The sequence below is a fragment of the Symphodus melops genome, assembly GCF_947650265.1.
Source record: "Symphodus melops genome assembly, chromosome: 2".
In the NCBI taxonomy this organism is placed as follows: domain Eukaryota; kingdom Metazoa; phylum Chordata; class Actinopteri; order Labriformes; family Labridae; genus Symphodus; species Symphodus melops.
In genome coordinates this window covers 15,980,217-15,997,479 of record NC_136692.1, presented here as the reverse complement: position 1 = coordinate 15,997,479, position 17,263 = coordinate 15,980,217, and the positions used below count along the sequence as shown (strand labels likewise).

The 17,263-nt window shown below is 41.6% G+C and overlaps 2 protein-coding genes across 8 annotated transcripts; one reads left to right on the top strand and one right to left on the bottom strand.

Annotated features, from left to right (window-relative positions):
- Positions 1 to 314: 314 nt before the first annotated feature.
- Positions 315 to 13,285, bottom strand: gtpbp1l (GTP binding protein 1, like). Of its 4 annotated transcripts, none has more exons than XM_079337259.1 (15): positions 13,178 to 13,285; positions 12,698 to 12,888; positions 12,115 to 12,226; positions 9,348 to 9,528; positions 7,899 to 8,082; positions 7,330 to 7,494; positions 7,054 to 7,177; positions 6,207 to 6,321; positions 5,309 to 5,453; positions 4,723 to 4,905; positions 4,302 to 4,437; positions 3,816 to 3,994; positions 3,552 to 3,698; positions 2,615 to 2,665; positions 315 to 1,543 (listed from the first exon to the last, which is right to left on the bottom strand). In XM_079337259.1, the coding sequence occupies exons 2-15, from the start codon at positions 12,884 to 12,886 to the stop codon at positions 1,430 to 1,432; spliced, it is 2,025 nt and encodes a 674-aa protein (XP_079193385.1). In that variant the 5' UTR covers positions 12,887 to 12,888; positions 13,178 to 13,285; the 3' UTR covers positions 315 to 1,429. The 4 variants fall into 4 exon arrangements, with proteins under 4 accessions (XP_079193385.1, XP_079193386.1, XP_079193384.1 ...); XM_079337260.1 differs by having other exon boundaries at positions 13,063 to 13,242; XM_079337258.1 differs by having other exon boundaries at positions 13,110 to 13,242.
- On the top strand, positions 12,257 to 17,228 carry lgals2b (lectin, galactoside-binding, soluble, 2b). Of its 4 annotated transcripts, none has more exons than XM_079337263.1 (5): positions 12,257 to 12,296; positions 14,158 to 14,204; positions 15,607 to 15,680; positions 15,866 to 16,037; positions 16,845 to 17,228. In XM_079337263.1, the coding sequence occupies exons 1-5, from the start codon at positions 12,272 to 12,274 to the stop codon at positions 16,989 to 16,991; spliced, it is 465 nt and encodes a 154-aa protein (XP_079193389.1). In that variant the 5' UTR covers positions 12,257 to 12,271; the 3' UTR covers positions 16,992 to 17,228. The 4 variants fall into 4 exon arrangements, with proteins under 4 accessions (XP_079193389.1, XP_079193388.1, XP_079193390.1 ...); XM_079337262.1 differs by lacking the exon at positions 12,257 to 12,296 and adding an exon at positions 13,391 to 13,466; XM_079337264.1 differs by lacking the exons at positions 12,257 to 12,296; positions 14,158 to 14,204 and adding an exon at positions 15,033 to 15,367.
- The last annotated feature ends 35 nt before the right edge of the window (positions 17,229 to 17,263 follow it).

Below are 17,263 nucleotides of genomic sequence, written 5' to 3'. Positions count from 1 at the left end.
GACTTGTGTCTAACACATTTGTATTTGCCCCATGAGACCATGTGTATATTGCCTGTGTGTGTACAATATGTGTTTATGTTTATTACGTGTGTTCTTCTTGGCTTTAGACACAACTTGACTTTTTTGCATAAAAGTAGATACCTACGTCTGGAAAAATATTGAAATCAGCTTCTGGATTTGTTGGTGTTTACAAAAAAAATGGCAATATTCTGTGCTTATAGCTGCAGCTAACTATAAGGGGACCTTAAGCAAGTGTGTTGTGGCTGGTGACACAGCCACTCTGACACTTTGGGGAATAATAAAAGGATTTTGGATTTCTTGTTTCCAATGTGGCTCCATGTACCAATGAACTTTATTATAAAGGGTTTCTCAAACAGAGAAAACTGATTTGTTTAAATCATTCAGAACAAATGTAGCTTTCCCATTCAGTGAACGACGGACTGTTTTGCTCTAAATTGCTGGTAAAGAGGGTATTGGAGAGGTCAAAGGTCCACGTTTTTAAAGTTGACCAAATGTTGGCACTGTTACAAAAGGTTGACAAGATGCCAGCATTTTAGACATCAAGTTAATGCTAGTTTTAAAAAAAATACTGGAATCAGAACTCCTACAAAATCCTGTCTATAACCCTTACACTGGATAAGAGATCACTTTTTTTGTGTGTCCCGTCTGTTTTGTCAAGGTGAGACAGATCTCAGCATACACACAGGATGAAGCATGGCTTCAAACGCTTCATTGTGTTGCAGAACGTATGAAAGCCTTTCTTTTTTTCTTGTCAGAACAACTTAAACAACTACTAAACAGAAAGGTAGGCTGAACCAACAAAACTTCTTATAGGCATCAATTCCCTTTCAGTTCAACAAATTCCAATATGAGTTCCAACTGCAAGTCTCACTGTTGAGTTGCTTTTTTTTTTTTTTTTGCTTTTTTTTTTTTAAAAGGAAATCACTGTTCAACTTTCAACTGCTGAACACAGTCTACTTCCTGTAATAACTAGTGTGACGGGGATGAGAACGTGAGAGGATGACAAACAGGAGTATAAGAAAAAAAATCTAAATGATGGGAGGGAAAGTGACTTCTGCCTCTACTCGATAAAAACAGTTACTGCAGTCAAAAAAAGATCAAATGAACTACAAACAGGATGGACACCCTAAGTGTTTGTTTTTTAGAAAACAAACTCCCCATGTTATCTACAAATTCAGAAAACTCTAGTAAAACTCAAACCCAAAGTTATCATCTTCAGAGGACCACAAGTTAAAACACCAATGAAGCGTTCAATTGACTAAATCGGGAAAAGACGTCAAAAATAGTTAAAGAATCCTTTATGTTAAAGAACTGTGCATCAGTCTTTGAGTACAACCCCCAGGTGGCCGTCACTTTCCCTCCCTGTTAAGATGACGAGCGCTGAGGAGAAATAAAAGGTTTGTGTTTTTCAGGCTGTGCCTGCTGTTCCAGCGGGAACCGCCGTTGAGATTGTGGCAGCATTCAGTCCTTTCCCTCGATGCCTCTGACCACCTCTCCTCCGGCCACCGCCTCCGGATTTGAGCTGCAGACAGGAGAACAACAGTGAGGCGTCTTTTCCTTCGAAATGAGGGTAACAACTTGAGTAGAGTTGGGAAAGGTGGGAAGGCTGATCCAAATGGTGTTTAAATTTAAGGATGCATTTCTTTGAAACAAGGCTGTTCCTCACTTAAAAGGGTGAAGAGGGTAAACGTGGTTACGGTTAGTCCTTAAGTAGGGGGCAGGAATAAAATGAAAAAGTTAAATCACAACAGGTCAGAGTGTCTTGCAGGACATGGTAAGTGCAGGTAGTAAGCCCTTTACAACTTCTTCATTCATTAAATATGCAGAGCTTTTCTGTTTTATGAGGCACTTTGATTGTCTCTGCAGGTCGACGATGGGGAGGTTGTTGTGAATTATTTAAGTGCAGTCATTTTGCACACTGTCTCTTTAAATACGCCAAGTCAAATCGTGAATCCAGAGGAGGCCATGTTGACTCATGGTCAGTCGAATCTCTGCACACAGCGATGCAAGAGCACCTCCAACCAAGGGAAACACTTTTGCACAGGTCTGCCATTTTTATTCTCTCTACAGAGGAGTGATGTCTACCGAGAAAACTCAGGGTGGCTCACATAGCATTTAAAGAGACACACACACCAAAACGGAGCGTTCTGAGAGAGCTGGTTTATACACAGTCCCAAAACCTCCTCTGGTGCCTGATTCAAGTTATATTTGGACCAAAGCACAGCAGAGATGTTTCATTTAGAGCAGAGGAGACTGTTTGAAAAGATGAAACAAGGGTATAATATGTCCCCTTTAAGAAAAGTATAAGCGTGCAGTAAGTTCAAAATCATCTTCATCAGTTAAACATTTAATATCATACAAGTGAAGCTTCTCAGAGGCCAACAGTCAAACACTGCAATGTCACTACAGTGGCTTCCTTGTGTCACTCTGAAGAAGTATGAATGCATATATTAGGGAGTGTGTGCAATCTTCAGGAAACATTGTTTGGAAAGTTTGGAAAGGGTGGGAGATCAACAAAAAAAAAAAAAAAAAAAATCATCCAGTTTGAGAAGACAGGGACCTCATTATGACTCCCACAGGCTGCTTTCTTTACCTTGTTCTCTTTGTTGCCGTCTTTACACAAAGCCTCCTCCTCTGTCACTGTCTGACGCAGCGTGCCAAGACAGGCAGAGAGAGGGGGGGAGGAAGCAAGAGAGAGAGAGAGAGAGAGAGAGAGGAGAGCAGAAAAAAGTACAGCGTTAAAGTTGAAGGATAGAGCATGAAGGGCACAAGTGAGAGGAGAGAGGACAGGATGTGAAGTGAGGATGTGAGTAAAGGAAAAAGAAGGAGGCAGGAGGACAGGTGTAACCAAGACGTGGAGTTGAAAGCAGGATTTTATAGGCAGGGTAAGAAGGCATGACGGGAGATTTGTAAGGGGAAAAAAAAAGATCAGGATAGAAGGAAAAAAAAAAAGAAAAAAATCATGGACGGAGGACAAAGAAAGGACAAGAACAAAAGATGATTATCTGGCAAGAGAGAAAAAAAAAAAGAAAAGGCAGCCATGACAGTGAAACAGTTGACACAAAAACCGAGCCACATTTGAGCAGCACTACAGAACCGTTCCAAAGTAAAATTGCTTTGACAGTTGTAGAGTTGATCAAATGTGATGTGACAGGAAATATGCAACACTGTCTTTATGAAAAGGAAACAAATCAAGCTTTACTGTAGTCCTTTTCAAGGAAACTCAAAAGTTACCTCTTTTTTCTTTGTTCCAGGCACCACGGACAGTAACTAACCAGTATGTCGTTCAGATAATTAAAAACCACAGCACTGGTTGAAGCTTTGCAAAAATCATAGAACACGTGAAAAGTTCTGGATTGAAATTGATTGACCCTTTTCTTGGGGGCAAATGAAAGCACAAAGCAAATGGGGGCAAATGGAAGCACAAAGCGAGACATTTACTGTCATTAACAGTAAATGTCTCCATCTTTCCCCTTAAAAACGTATCGCATGTTACGAACAGACAGTTCACAGAGCACGGATTTACTCACTGGTAGCTGTGCTGCATTCGGACTGAGCGGCCGTGCTGATGATCCAGCCTCCTCGTTGGCCGCTGTGCCGTCTTTGAAAGTCTTCTTGCTGGCCTGCATCTTGGCCTGCTGGGCCTTAGCTGCCTGGGTGTTCACTGATTGGAGGAGCTGTTATCACAAAGTCCCCGGAAAAAAAACAAAAAAGAAACAGAATCAGTTAACCTGCATCGGTGCGTTTTAGGGTCATGTACCACGCTGCGATCAAGTGTCCATAAGCCACATCACCTTGGTGATGGTGCCCACAGCTTTGGTGCGTCCTTCCCTGAACACCAGTTTCTGGTCACAGTGGAGGTACTCGGGGGTCTTGATGAAGCGGAAGTGGACTGAGGCTTTGTCTCCTGTTCGTAAACAGTCTTTGTTCATGGTCAGGATGGTCGCTGTCTGCCTGATGCTGCCACAGTGGACTGGTTCGAAAAAAGAAAAAAAAGACAAGAAAAAGAGTGACCCAAGTTACTCTTTGTAAGAATGTAGACAAAACCTTTTCATCTTAAAACTCCTTTCTGACTTAAAAGACTGAAGAAGGGCCAGCAGTGTTTCCAAAGGTCTCCGCGTTTGGAGTTAGAAAATGCTGGAGTTGTGTGGAAGCAATTGCGTACAGATGGCAAGCATAAAAGCCTTTACAGAATCACTGAATACTAAGTGTTGCTTAAGCGTGAGCTACACGAAGTGGGAGTCTAACCCGACAGGAGATTTGACTGCGTCCCCACTTACCCATGGCCTGGTATCTCGGAGATATCGTGGTGGGATGGTGCAGCACCAAAATCTCAGCCTCAAACTCCCAGGTGGCCTGAGGCATCAACTTCGGAGAAACCATCACCATGCCTTTTCTTATAGATGAGCGTTTAATCTGACGAGTGGAGACAAAAAAAAAAAAAAAAAAAAAAAGAGAGGTGAGGAACAGAAGTGAAGAGTGAAGCCAAACCAGAGACAGAACTCTACCTGCACCCACACTTTGGGATTTGCATAAATTATGAAACTTGTTAAAGAGAGTAAGAAAACCTTTTCATACGCACGTCACATCCAAATGTCCCTGAATAATTCAACTTTACAGAAGTTTTGAACAACTTTGTCGAGCAGTCTTCTCACTGTTAAAGCACGCAGAGTGTCAATTTGACCTTCTGTCCCGACAAACCTTTTTGAGGGCAAAAGACGCCGTCTGTCCACCGCGGACCTCTTTGACAGGCATCCTCTTGCGGTGGATGGATTTGACGGCGATGGGGATGAAGGTGCCCAGCGGGTCGGGGCCTAAGAGCAGCGTGTCGTTGAGTCGGATCATTCCCCGTAACGTGGTTCCGGAAACTACCGTGCCGACGCCCTGCCAAAGAGAAGGTTAACAGTCGTAGTCAAAATCTTCAATGAGTTTTCGGAAACGTACAGAAAATAGTCCTTTTTATATTCCGCTCTTTTGTTGAAGAAATAACAGCCAGCCTGTGCATACCACAACACGTTTTCGCATGAAGTCTGCGGACAATAAAAGCATAAATTCAGTTGAGTGTTTTGCTCAGAGACACTTTCCCATGCCACAGTGCTGCTGAGAGACACGCTGGTATTTGTTTGTGTGTAACCTGCAGCTGCAGAGAGAGACTCTGCTGCTGTCTTCCCTCAGGACCCGACTCCAACATTAGAACCACTGTCAGTCGTTCTGATTGGTGCAAAGGCTCCTGTTGTTAAACACTACTTTGTGATGGAAGGGGGGGCGGGGGGGGTTTATTACATACCGGTACAGAGTACGTGTCGTCTATTTGAAACTCAGCCGGCTCGTCGTTGCTGAAGTTTGCCCTCGACGAGAGGAGGTTGAGGAACATCTTCAGTAGGTCCATGTTCTCCCCCGTCACGTTGGAGATCTGAAAGATTGGACACATCCTGCAGAGCAGAGGGAGGGAGGGATTGAGAGGAGAAGAGGCGTCTTTTTTTTAAATGACTTCGACAAAGTCAAAACCTAAAACTAGAAAAATAAAGAAATGGAAACTGTGTGAGAGAATCAGCTTTGGGATGAAAGCACAAACGTCAGCGAGCATCCTGCCCTGCTTGTTCTCTGTTTTAGTTGCAGTTGCCCTGAAATCCCACTTATGGAATCAAATGAATGCTAAACCAGCACACACTTCCTTTGTCAACTTCAGACAGTGTTTTGAATACAGCTTAATACAAATGTACACCACCCAGCCGTGTGGAAACAGTAAACCACGACACTAACAGCCAATATTTCAACACTGTGCCGTAGAGTTTGTTTCGTTTTTTCGTTATCACTGTGTAGTTCAGCTCTTTAAGTGAAAACAGCTCTTTTTTTTTTTCTGTTGATGTGGATGAAGTGTAATCTGCTGATGGAGATCTGAAAACAAGCTGCACGACATGTTCTGCCTGATCTCAAACTGGACTGTAAACTCTTCGTCCGTACACGGTCAAGAACTGAAAGAAGGGATTGAACGGCAACATACACGCGTGAGAATCCCAGCAGCTGAACAGTGAAGTACGTGCCCCTCTGTTTTGTCTGGATACGAAACTAATGATCCTCGACGGCAGATAAAGAAGGACAATTTTTCTACCTCTCCCTTCATCTTCCCTGCTTTTCTGCAGTTCTGTGTTCGTTTCATTTCTCGTCCTCTCCTGCGTGTTTACCTTTCTGAGCTGAAGTTGGAGGCTGTGACGATGACATCATCCTTGTTCTGCACCAACACGGGGATTTTCCTGCAGCCCGGCGACTTTAATAACCTCTGTAATAATTTGAGTGTCTCTGGAGACGTACAACACACACACACACACACACACACACACACACACACACACACACACACACACACACACACACACACACACACACACACACACACACACACACACACACACACACACACACACACACACACACACACACACACACACACACACACACACACACACACACACACACACACACACACACACACACAGTTCAGTACAAGACTCTTTCTCCAAAACAAAAAAAACCCACATAAGTAGAGCCTGTCACAGAGTCTGGGAAAACATACTGCTGATGAAAAAGCTGCAGAAATATTTCACTTTCAACATACTTTCCAAAGAGCGCGATGTGAGGAGTCTAATCAGGAAACTGTAGAAAATAACAGGTGGTCCTTAGATATTGCTTTTCTTCCCCACTTCTTAAATTGTAGAAAGCAGAGCTCCCACTTGCTTCGTTAGTTTGCTCTCTTAAGTATTCGCTCTTGATGAAAATACAACTCTTCCTTTGTCCCGCATTTATTAAAACCTTTCCGGCAGTTTGTGGCTATAAATCTTTACCTACCATATTGGATGTTTTGTGCTCATTAAAGAAGAGAAGATTGCAGCAGTGTAAACAACAATCATGTCTGACTGAAGGGATTTAAACAGGAAGTCCTCTCACTCCGGCAGTAATGCTTGTTATGAGATATGCACAGCTCTTCTCTAACACGGCCCTGAGTGACAGCTGTGCAAGAACACGTCTGTTTACCTTGGAGGATGTTGGCTGGACACATGTCTATCTTTGTAACCACGACAAACACCGGCACATTGAGAGCGAGTGCCAGACCCAGGTGCTCTTTGGTCATGCCAACAATGCCAGCGTTACTGCCGACCTGAGACGGAGAAGACGCGGAAAAAGAAGGAGGTTTGGTTAGTTTTTTTTATTCTTGGGGGTTACCTGGATTTGGGCTGGATTTTGAAGATGGGACAAAGAAAAACCACAGAAAATGTCCAAGCCCCTCCCCTCTCTCTCCGTCTCTCTCACCATGAGCATGCAGAAATCAGGAAGGTGTCCCGTCATGCCGAAGACGGTGGTCTTGAGATACTTCTCGTGTCCAGCCAGGTCAATGAAGGTGATGACTTTAGAGGATTTCTCACAGATCTTGGTCCAGTCTAGACCGCCGCCGTGACTGTCCGGCTTGTTCACAACCTTCACGGAGAGAAGTAGAGAGATGGAAAATTTAAAAAACAAATAAATAACATTTTAACTAAATAAGACCAAAAAAAATAAAAAATAAAGCAAAGATTTGCACAACAATATTTTAAAAAGTAAAACTCGGCAATGTCATGAGAGAGTTGGTCTTCATCTAACTTAATAGTTTTAATTTATATTGATAGGATTTTTTTTTTTTTAGCTCCAAACTTGCCTCCTGTCATTTTGAATTTTTAGTCAAACGCCACGAAATGCGTGTCGTGCTCTGACAAACAGAATCTGTACTCTCTGCATCCATGAGAGAGGCTGAACTTAGACGTCTGTCTCTGAGGTCGGAAAAAACCCAGAACTCTAAATAAATCCAGAAGCATCGCACCCGTGCTGCGTTCCATAGAGCTTACCTCTCCCTCCTGGTCAAAACCGAGGATATCATTGCCCACGCTGCTGGTCCTGCCGCTCTCCATCTCGTGTTTGTGTCTGAAGAGCTTCTGGCGAGCAAAGCCTCTGCCATTGTCAAGCTCTCCATGGGTCAAAACCCCCAGCAGAGTACTCTTCCCTGCGTCCACATTCCCTACCACCGCCACTCTGGAAGGGGAAAAAAAAAAAAAAAAAGATGGTAGGAGATGGAATTTATTTATTTCAGTGAGATCATTTAAAAGTTTTGAAACAACACGCTCGTCCACGAAAGTTTTGTGACTTTCAAAGATTCAAACGTTTTACTTACGAATGATATCGCAATAGTGGAAATGATTATGTTTCCTGAACCAAATTTTTTGGGCTTTTTTTTTAGGTTTGTTTTTTAAGAGATACTTGATGGGTTTCAATACGTTGGTAGTTTTGTGTGAGCAGGTTGTAAAATAATACGCTGGGAGAGGAAAAACGTCCTTGCATTGCACGTAAGCTTTAGCCGACTGTTACGGGCCGCAGGGCTGCTGACACCGTTCACCTGAGCTGCCTGCTGGCCAAGCCTGATCGGTGGGCAGCTGCTTTGCAACTAACGGAAATCAGAGGAGAGCACCGGCCGACACGCTCCTTAAAAAACGCTTGGCCGCCTTCACCGTCAACGTGCAGCTTTGTTTGTCTTTTTCCTTCTCTCTTTCGTGACTATTTGTAAATGTTCTTAAAGAAGCAGTGGTCTGACGTCGTGTGTTCACAGTTTTGTTTGCTCCACTCACACATTAGGATTATTTTTTTGGTTTAGAGGGTGCTGTTCTGTTGTTTGCTTTGGGTAGTTTAGTGTAGGCAGGTTTTGTTTCACCGGTTTCAAAGTTCGTTCATCAAATACCCGTTTGACATGACGGCGTTGAGCAGCGTTCATCATCATTTAGTTTGCCTCGCACTTTTGTTGGATCGAAATTGTACTTATTTTAGTAATCAACACCATTGTTTGTGCGACAGTGAAGTAGGAAAAGACATGTTCTTAACGCGGAGAGCTTTAATTGGACCTGAACGTCATTTATTTAATTATTATGTTTCACTAATGACTCATTCGTTAACTAAGTTATTTTATTATAAGAGTATAACAAAGAACATGATACATATAGTAACTGCTCTGACATATACACATGCAATATGACTATTACTTAGGCTCATCACGCTCCATGATGCGAGTCTTATCATTGACTTTGTGTCTTTGGCACAAATACAATGGGGATACAATGATACTCATAGAAGAGTAAGATAACATGTGGATTTGGTTTATAATTAAAATAATAAACATACTTTTTTTTTAAGACTGATGTGGTCCAGCACAGCCACTGTCATCACACAGGCTACACTCATTGGCACCTGAACGGAAGCTAATTGGATATACATTTCCCTTGTCTGAACCTTTTTCGATCAATGTTTACCTGACTTCCAGGAAATCCTGCTCCCCCACACGCCTGCGGATGAGGTAGTCGCGAAGCTTTCCCCCAGTGTCTGTTCTCTCCCTCAGAAGGATCAGGTCAGCCTCGATCTGTTCACAGAGTGACCTCACTGTGGCGACCGATGCCTCCATGTCCTTTTCATCCAGACCGTAGTCACCTCCGTCTACACCGAGAGAGAGAGAGAGAGAGAGAGAGAGAGAGAGAGAGAGAGAGAGAGAGAGAGAGAGAGAGAGAGAGAGAGAGAGAGCAGAGAGAGAGAGAGAGAGAGAGAGAGGAGAGAGAGAGAGAGAGAGAGAGAGAGAGAGAGAGAGAGAGAGAGAGAGAGAGAGAGAGAGAGAGAGAGAGAGAGAGAGAGAGAGAGAGAGAGAGAGAGAGAGAGAGAGAGAGAGCAGAAGGGTGTCAAAACAAGGCTGCAGAAGAAAGGAAGGAATGACTTGTATTTTAATGTCATTCAGCGGCTCTCCTTTCATTCTCTGGTGGCTATAAAGCAAATCAATGCTCCTTCTGGGATAATCAGGTTTACATTGAACCCGACTCTTACAGAGAGGTTAATGGACGAAGCCTGAGTGACGTCAGCTATTGTTTACGGCACGGGGCGCAGCCTACCTTTTAGTCAACCTAACCACAGCCGAAGCTTTAAGGTTACATCCCGCCCACCTGTCAGTCATGTCAGCGATGCACCTAAATATGGGTTTTTTGGTTTTTTTTTGCCAGTCGTGTGCGTGTGACTTCCGGTGTTATTGGAGCAAGCCTCAAGCGGACACTCGACAAACTGCCGGATTTTGCACTTCCGCATTGTCTTCGTTTTTTTCAAGAGCGGATGTTTTTTGCATGTTGAGAACGAGCGCTGTAACATGAAACATTCGCTAATGATTGCGTTGATCAAGAGCGCTTTACAAAGCAAATGTGGATCTACTTCAAAAAGGTGTCTCGTAAGGACATTGATGTGCTTATGTAGGGTTTTTTTATTGTGTGCTGCCATTCATGTGAGCTGTGTGCGCACTGATGCTTTACTGCCCGACTAAAGGCCCTGACAGATAAATAAAGTTATGTGAATTGAATTAAATGGCAGCTGAAAAAAAAAAACAATTTAAAAAAAAAAACTAGTTGACTAGTAGACTCTGAAGAAACAGAAACACCCGGTCAGGTCAGTAGGCACAGACGGAGACAGACAGACAGACATGGACTAGTGAAGTAGTAACAGCCTGTCACTGTGCTGACTAAGACAAAGCAACTCCCCTTTCACACATGCACTCTGACCTGTCAACAGGCCACATGGGTCACACATGTTGCTGTATCAGCCAGAAATAACTGACAGAGGCCCTCGTGTTAGCGTCTGTGTGTCCAAGGGCTTCAGAGTGAAACTAAACACAAAACAAATGGGGGTCAGCTGCCTGGGAGGACACACAGCTCTGCTACACACTCGTGTCCTGAGCCTAACTTTAGAGACCGTGTTACCCAACAATACAGACGTGAACCGCAGCCCTCTTTTGTAGGACTTGTCTGAATTCTCAATGATGTTTGAGCTGCGAGCTATAATATCCGTGTCTGTAACACCAGCAGTCTTATCCTTGTTTTTTACTGGCTCTAGGTCAAATGTTGCAAGTCTTTGGTGCCATCTATGGGATATTTTGATCCCACACACCGGGTGAATATTATATGATGTTGCCCTATCGCAATGGCAGGTTTTGCTACAACCAATTCACTGGCAGGTGATTAGCACTTAATGCTACATCATTATAGCTGGCATCATTTTCACAGCTGAGTTTGAAACTGCATCAGGCTTTATGATGACCTCATCAATTCACATGCTGGTTTTTTTGGGGGGTTTTAAAAAGGTGCAGTCCGAACTTTTTAGATCATTTTAGCTGAACTTTATTTATATTGGTGCATTTCTTTATCGTCTTCCTCTCGTCACGGGTGATTGATCCGTTTGTGATTGTTTCACGTTCTACTGTACTTAAGGCCACACATATTCATTTTGATGGTGCGATTTGGAACTTTGTGGCATTTCGGGCTACTATACTGTACAAGCAGCACAAGTCTAGAGGTCAGTCGACTATCAGCAGAGGTCTAGTCGGAGATGATAAAAATAGGAAGGGTTGTTCCAGGACAACACCCTTGACTCCTCTGACTACAACAACAGACGCCATATTTAACATGCATTTCCCTCCTTCTTGCTGTACAGGGAAAAAAAAGAAGTGTTAAACAGTACAGCTACATGCAGACATTTTCTGTTCACTGCTCCAGACATACAGCAGATACCATAACAACCCGTTTTGGGTTTTTTTATTCTCGTCAGTGCACCAAGTCTCAGCTCAATGAAAGACTTTCTCCTTAAGCTTGTCGAAAAGCTAATGGTGGACAACTCCCACTCCTGACAAACTTGTAACTTACCTTACTTAACTCGTAGCTTAGGAACTAGTAGAGACTTGAGACGGCATATTCAGGTAGTTTTCTATCTGCACACTCATGCTTGTGTATGTTTATAGAGATGAATAAAAAGCCAAATCAGTGTCAAAAGAGCCCGTGTTTTAGGACTGTGCTGTCGCCAATGCACTTTAGCTCTTTCACTCTCCATACAGACTGTTGTCCCGTATAAAATCAAAGAGCGCTAAGATTTAGTACTACTCTGAAGACAGAGAACACTTCTGACACAGACACACACACCGTGCTGCTTGCCAATTCATTCTGTACACAAATAAAGTTATCTGACTATACAAATGAATCACACGTTATTTGTTCTTACCTGAGCCCATTCCCACCACATAGATTGTCTCTCCACAGCCCTCATCTATCAGCTCCCTAAGGTGCCTTAATAATGAATCATACTGTTCCCCTGTTGGACTCACAAGGACCATCTGTAAAGTGAGAGACAGGAAGAGACGACGGTGAAGAAGCAAACAATGGAGTCGATCAAGTCTATTGTAAGTAAGTACATCTTTATTTATACAGCACTTTTAAAACAATTAGTTAAAAGGTGCTTCACAAATGCAAAAAGTAAACACAGTGTAAGTGGTTTAAAGTTACAACTTCAATAAAAAGGGCAATGTGCTCTGTAGATCAGTCAAATGTTGTATGAATGAGTCTAATGTCGTTGACTGCTCCTGCATGTTGTGCATATACAGTAACTCCGTGTATGGAGAGCCTGCCAGCTGGTTCAGGTTGCACATGCACACATACGTGTCACTCTCTGTTATGTGTTGTAAGTGCAGATCACATGCACGACTTTTGTCCCGTCTCTGCACAGCATGCGTTTATCAAATGAAAACAAAAACACAGTTTCCAAGGGAATCTTAGTGTTACTTCACATTATTTGCAAAAAGGCCCACCTTGCTGCATAGGTTTAAATAATCCACGGACTCGCCGTTTGTACCCTCGCCGTCTTCAAAGCCCTCTCCGCCGGATGGGTCGTCGTTGCACTCCTGGTCCGGTGCAAACATACAAGCGGGCACGATGGACTCTGCAGCTGGCATCGCACCCGGGCATAACGCTGGCTCTGTCGCCGATAACGACGCCATTTCTGGAAACAGACACAATGCAAAAGCAGAGAATAAATAAATAAACGTAGCTCTCTCTGACCAACCTTTAGCAAAGCCGGAAAGTTAGGTTGTGATCACAGGGAGCTAGCTAATCCCAGTCAAAGACTTGCTCCTATAAGACCTAAAACCTTTTAAAACGGAAAAAAATAACGTACATGAAATCAACACAGCCTTTAATATGGAAACGTATTTTCAAACGTACCGAGAACAAGTCGGCAAACAAAGATTAATACGATAGATAATGAAACCTCTTCTGAAGAGGAGACATACCAGAAGTTGCTAGCTAGCTAACAAGCTAACTTGGTTGTTTACTCGGGTTAGCTGCGGTGTCTGCGCTCTGCCTGTGTGACACGCCCACCGTGAAATGGAAGCAGCTGATTGGCTTCAGTGCATTAAGCCGCGCCTACTCTGTTGGACGTAATCCTGAGCCACTTTGAGCCCCCCATTTTCTCACAAACTGAAACACAGTAATGATACTACAAACTTAAAAATGAATCAATGCCTTTAAAAGGAAGTTATAGAGCTGGGATTCATATACAGCAGAGCAGGCCTGTGTATGGTAATACATTCATTTCCAGTGCTTTTATAGTTAGGAGCAGTTGCAACTCTCCCTCTGTTTTATTGATTTCACACCACAAATTTTTATAGTTCCTCAAACCAGTTTAGAGAAACTTTTTTAGATCCTGCTTCAATAGATACTCTTTCATTATAAGAGGAACTTCAGTGCATTGGGATAGGTCCATTATGTCAGTACGTTGATTGGTCAAACACAAGAGCCCATTCAGTACAACCAACCACCATAAATTATGGAAAAAATAGTAAATAAATGTCTGAAATAACTCTTAAAACTATTTAAATGAAAATAAAAACAGACAAATGGACTTTATCTTTAGCAAAAATGACAACCTGAGAAGGTAACGTGTAATCAGTAAATAAACAGCAATAACAGTGTGCTTAGTAGTACAGACTTTCCTTCTGAGGTACTGCAAATGTGATCAACTTTACCCAACATGTGGAGATCACTGATCAGTCATTATACAAACAAGATTACTTTGCAAACAATTTCTTTTTTACATACGGTTGATTTGATCTGTCAAGTGTTGGCAACATCCTATAATGTGACAGCAGTGGTGTCATCAAGGAGTAAATATTGTCATTTGTGATTAGTCATTTTTACAGCTCCTTAACTGGTTGGTCACTTCCTGCTTCCAGCGTCAGTAGTGATATATAAACCATTCACCTGCCCGCAGAGCTTTATCACTCCACGAGGATCACCCCACTGAAGACAGCCAAGATGGTAAGCAGTGTGAAAAGCTTTGTTCAACAATTCTTTATTGAATTTGAATTTCCCTCGGGATCAATAAAGTATCTATCTATCTATCTATCTATCTATCTATCTATCTATCTATCTATCTATCTATCTATCTATCTATCTATCTATCTATCTATCTATCTATCTATCTATCTATCTATCTATCTATCTATCTATCTATTATTGCTATCATTGTGATGAAGGAGATTATTTCCCACCAACATTAAGATGTCTGTTTGACAGGCAAGTACGTTTTCCTTTGTGCTACTTTTAAATGTCAAACTTTGAAAGGTTGAACATATTAACTCTCAACATAAACATATTTGCATTCATCATCCTTTTATTCCTTATCTTTTTATATTGTCTAATGAGCCCTTCTGTTTTACATCACTTTACATTTCTAAAATATCTCTGTGTTTTGACAAAGAAAGGCTTTTTACTTTGTCTATAATTAGTACAATTCACAAAATAAAAAAGTACTATGTCCCTAACCTCTCTGATTTCTGTTAGACATTAATGTTTTGTGACGTGTAATATTGAAACGGTATAACTTAATTATTTTCGGGCACTTTGCCTGGACAGTCTATTACAAAACCTTTGCTGTTTTGAGATAGTAGAAAATGCACGACTTTAGAGAGTATATTGTTAATGATATGGGTCAAGGTATCTATGGGTGTGGTACAGGTACACAGGGTCCAGGATGTTGAAGTTCAAGCGTGGAATCATGTGATGCCCACCATATAGATAGGAAGGACTATATTGAATGGAATTTATGGCATTATTGATTAGATGAAAGAGTTCACTGAGTATGAGAAACATCCTGGTATGGTTTGACGAGTTACAAAATCAATGTTAGGTGTTTATTGTTGGTTTTTGTTGGTTCTTATTATTTCTACAACTGTAATTTGTTCCCCCACACTTTTTAGGGAGTACTGTTTCAGGTAACTTTTTCAATGTGTTTAGTGTTTAATGGGTGTTTTTTATGGTTTTATTGTCTCTACATAGAGTCTACATACAGTACATTGACAAATATGGAGCCTTCCTGTTTCCGTACTTTTATGGACAAGGGGCCACAGTTCCACCCTGGTCAATCATTAAAGCTCAGATAAGAACACCTGGATTCATCAATTTTCCCATCGGTGAACATTGTAAAACAGCCAACTTGATTTTTCTCCCAAATAATAAAAAAAGTCAAAGCTCACATGTTCTAAAAACATGAATGACACTCAAAGGAAATTCTTTCAAGCTGAAATTAGTAAAGTTTTCCTCAAAGCTAAAATGTGTGGTTCCTCAGTGTAATCATTTTTATTTTTTTTTAATGTTGTTTTGAATCCATAGAAATATAAATGTATGTTTTGACCTCAAATGTCCATTTATCCCTTTTCAGATAGTCACTGACATGACATTCAAGGAGGGCCAGGAGTTCAAGATCCGTGTCAAGCCCTCAGATGACTGCAACTCGTGAGTTGTCCTTGAAAGAGAACCAAACTTGACAAATCCATTCTTTGTGTAGTTTAACTTTAAGATGTAGATTATTTACTTTAATAAAGAGTACGTTCATACAGTGTACTGTGAGACAAGTGAACATTTGATCCACCTCTGCCCTTTTTAATTGCACTCTTTTTTTGCTCCTGCCTCCATCTCAGCTTTTCCATCAACATCGGTCATGATCCTGAGAACATTGCCATGCACTTCAATCCCCGTTTTGATAATGGTGGTGACACCAACACTATCGTCTTTAACTCCAAGTCCGGGGGAAACTGGGGGGAAGAGTGCAGAGAAGGAAACTTCCCTTTTGTGCGTGGGGAGGAATGCAAGGTGTGATGTTTCTAAGTTTGTCTGTGCTTTCTCAAATGTTGATTTAGTTGGTAACAAACAACAGAACCATATTTTTTTGTATATTTAAATATGAACAAAATACATTTACAACATTGCATTTCTTCCAAGGCATTTAAGGAGACACTATACATCAACCATTTTTCTACCGCTCTGATCTCCTGCAGAACATACAGATGTGCAACATGCATGTGAGGAGTACAAAGCAAAGGAGATCGATCATCCACTAGTTTATTGGTCTGAAATGGCAATCATATACAACATAATAATAACAATTGTGGCATTTTATTTACCATAGGTAAAATCTATGTGTACAGTAGCAGTAGCACAAGTAGCAAAACAAGTGAATTGACTTATTAGTCAGTTTTAAGTTTCTGTCTTCATTTGCTCACACAAGTTACTAATTCTACACAAATGGTTGAAAAGAAAAGAAAACACAAGTATTTCAAATTTTGGATTAAATTGTATTGCTCAACATTTACAGTTTTCATTTGTTAGACATCAAAATGGTTAATTAATTTCTCCCAGGAGTTCACAATTTATCACTTCTGGTCAGTTTGCTTTTAACTTTAATTCTGGATCTGCTTGATAGAAATATTGATGACATCCCAGTGAAATCTCCTATTGGATTCGTTTGAGCAGAGTTTTGAAACCCAACAATGGGAGTCACCATATCGGAATAGCTTTTTCTAACTAACTTTGAGTCACAACAGAAGTAGGCACTTTGAGACTTTGCTTGACAGACAGCAAAAGATAACTCAGTGTTTCCCTTTCTTCCATTTTCTTCAGTTTTACGTCAACCTCAATATGGAACATTTTTACATCAAGCTGCCTGACGGCTCCATGCTCGACTTCCCCAACCGCCTCGGTGACATCAAGTACAAGTATTTCAGTATCGGCGGTGAAGCAAGGATCGTGGGCATCAAGATTAAGTAGAAGTTCAACTCTTTGTTACCCTTAAACCTTGACCTGTCCACATGTTTCTGTTGCTGATATAGTCTGTTTTAACAAGTTAGCCATAAAGATAACCCCAGAAATGTAACATGGCTTGCTGATTTTGTATCAAGGGAAAATGGCCTGAAGAGGGAGCCAAAGCACATTTTATCTCAATGTACCGGTATGTCCTTTACTTCACATCAGTCTCTGGGTTTGTGAATAAAGTCTCTGAAAATATGTTTAAGTGTTGTCTCTGTCTTCAGTACCATGAT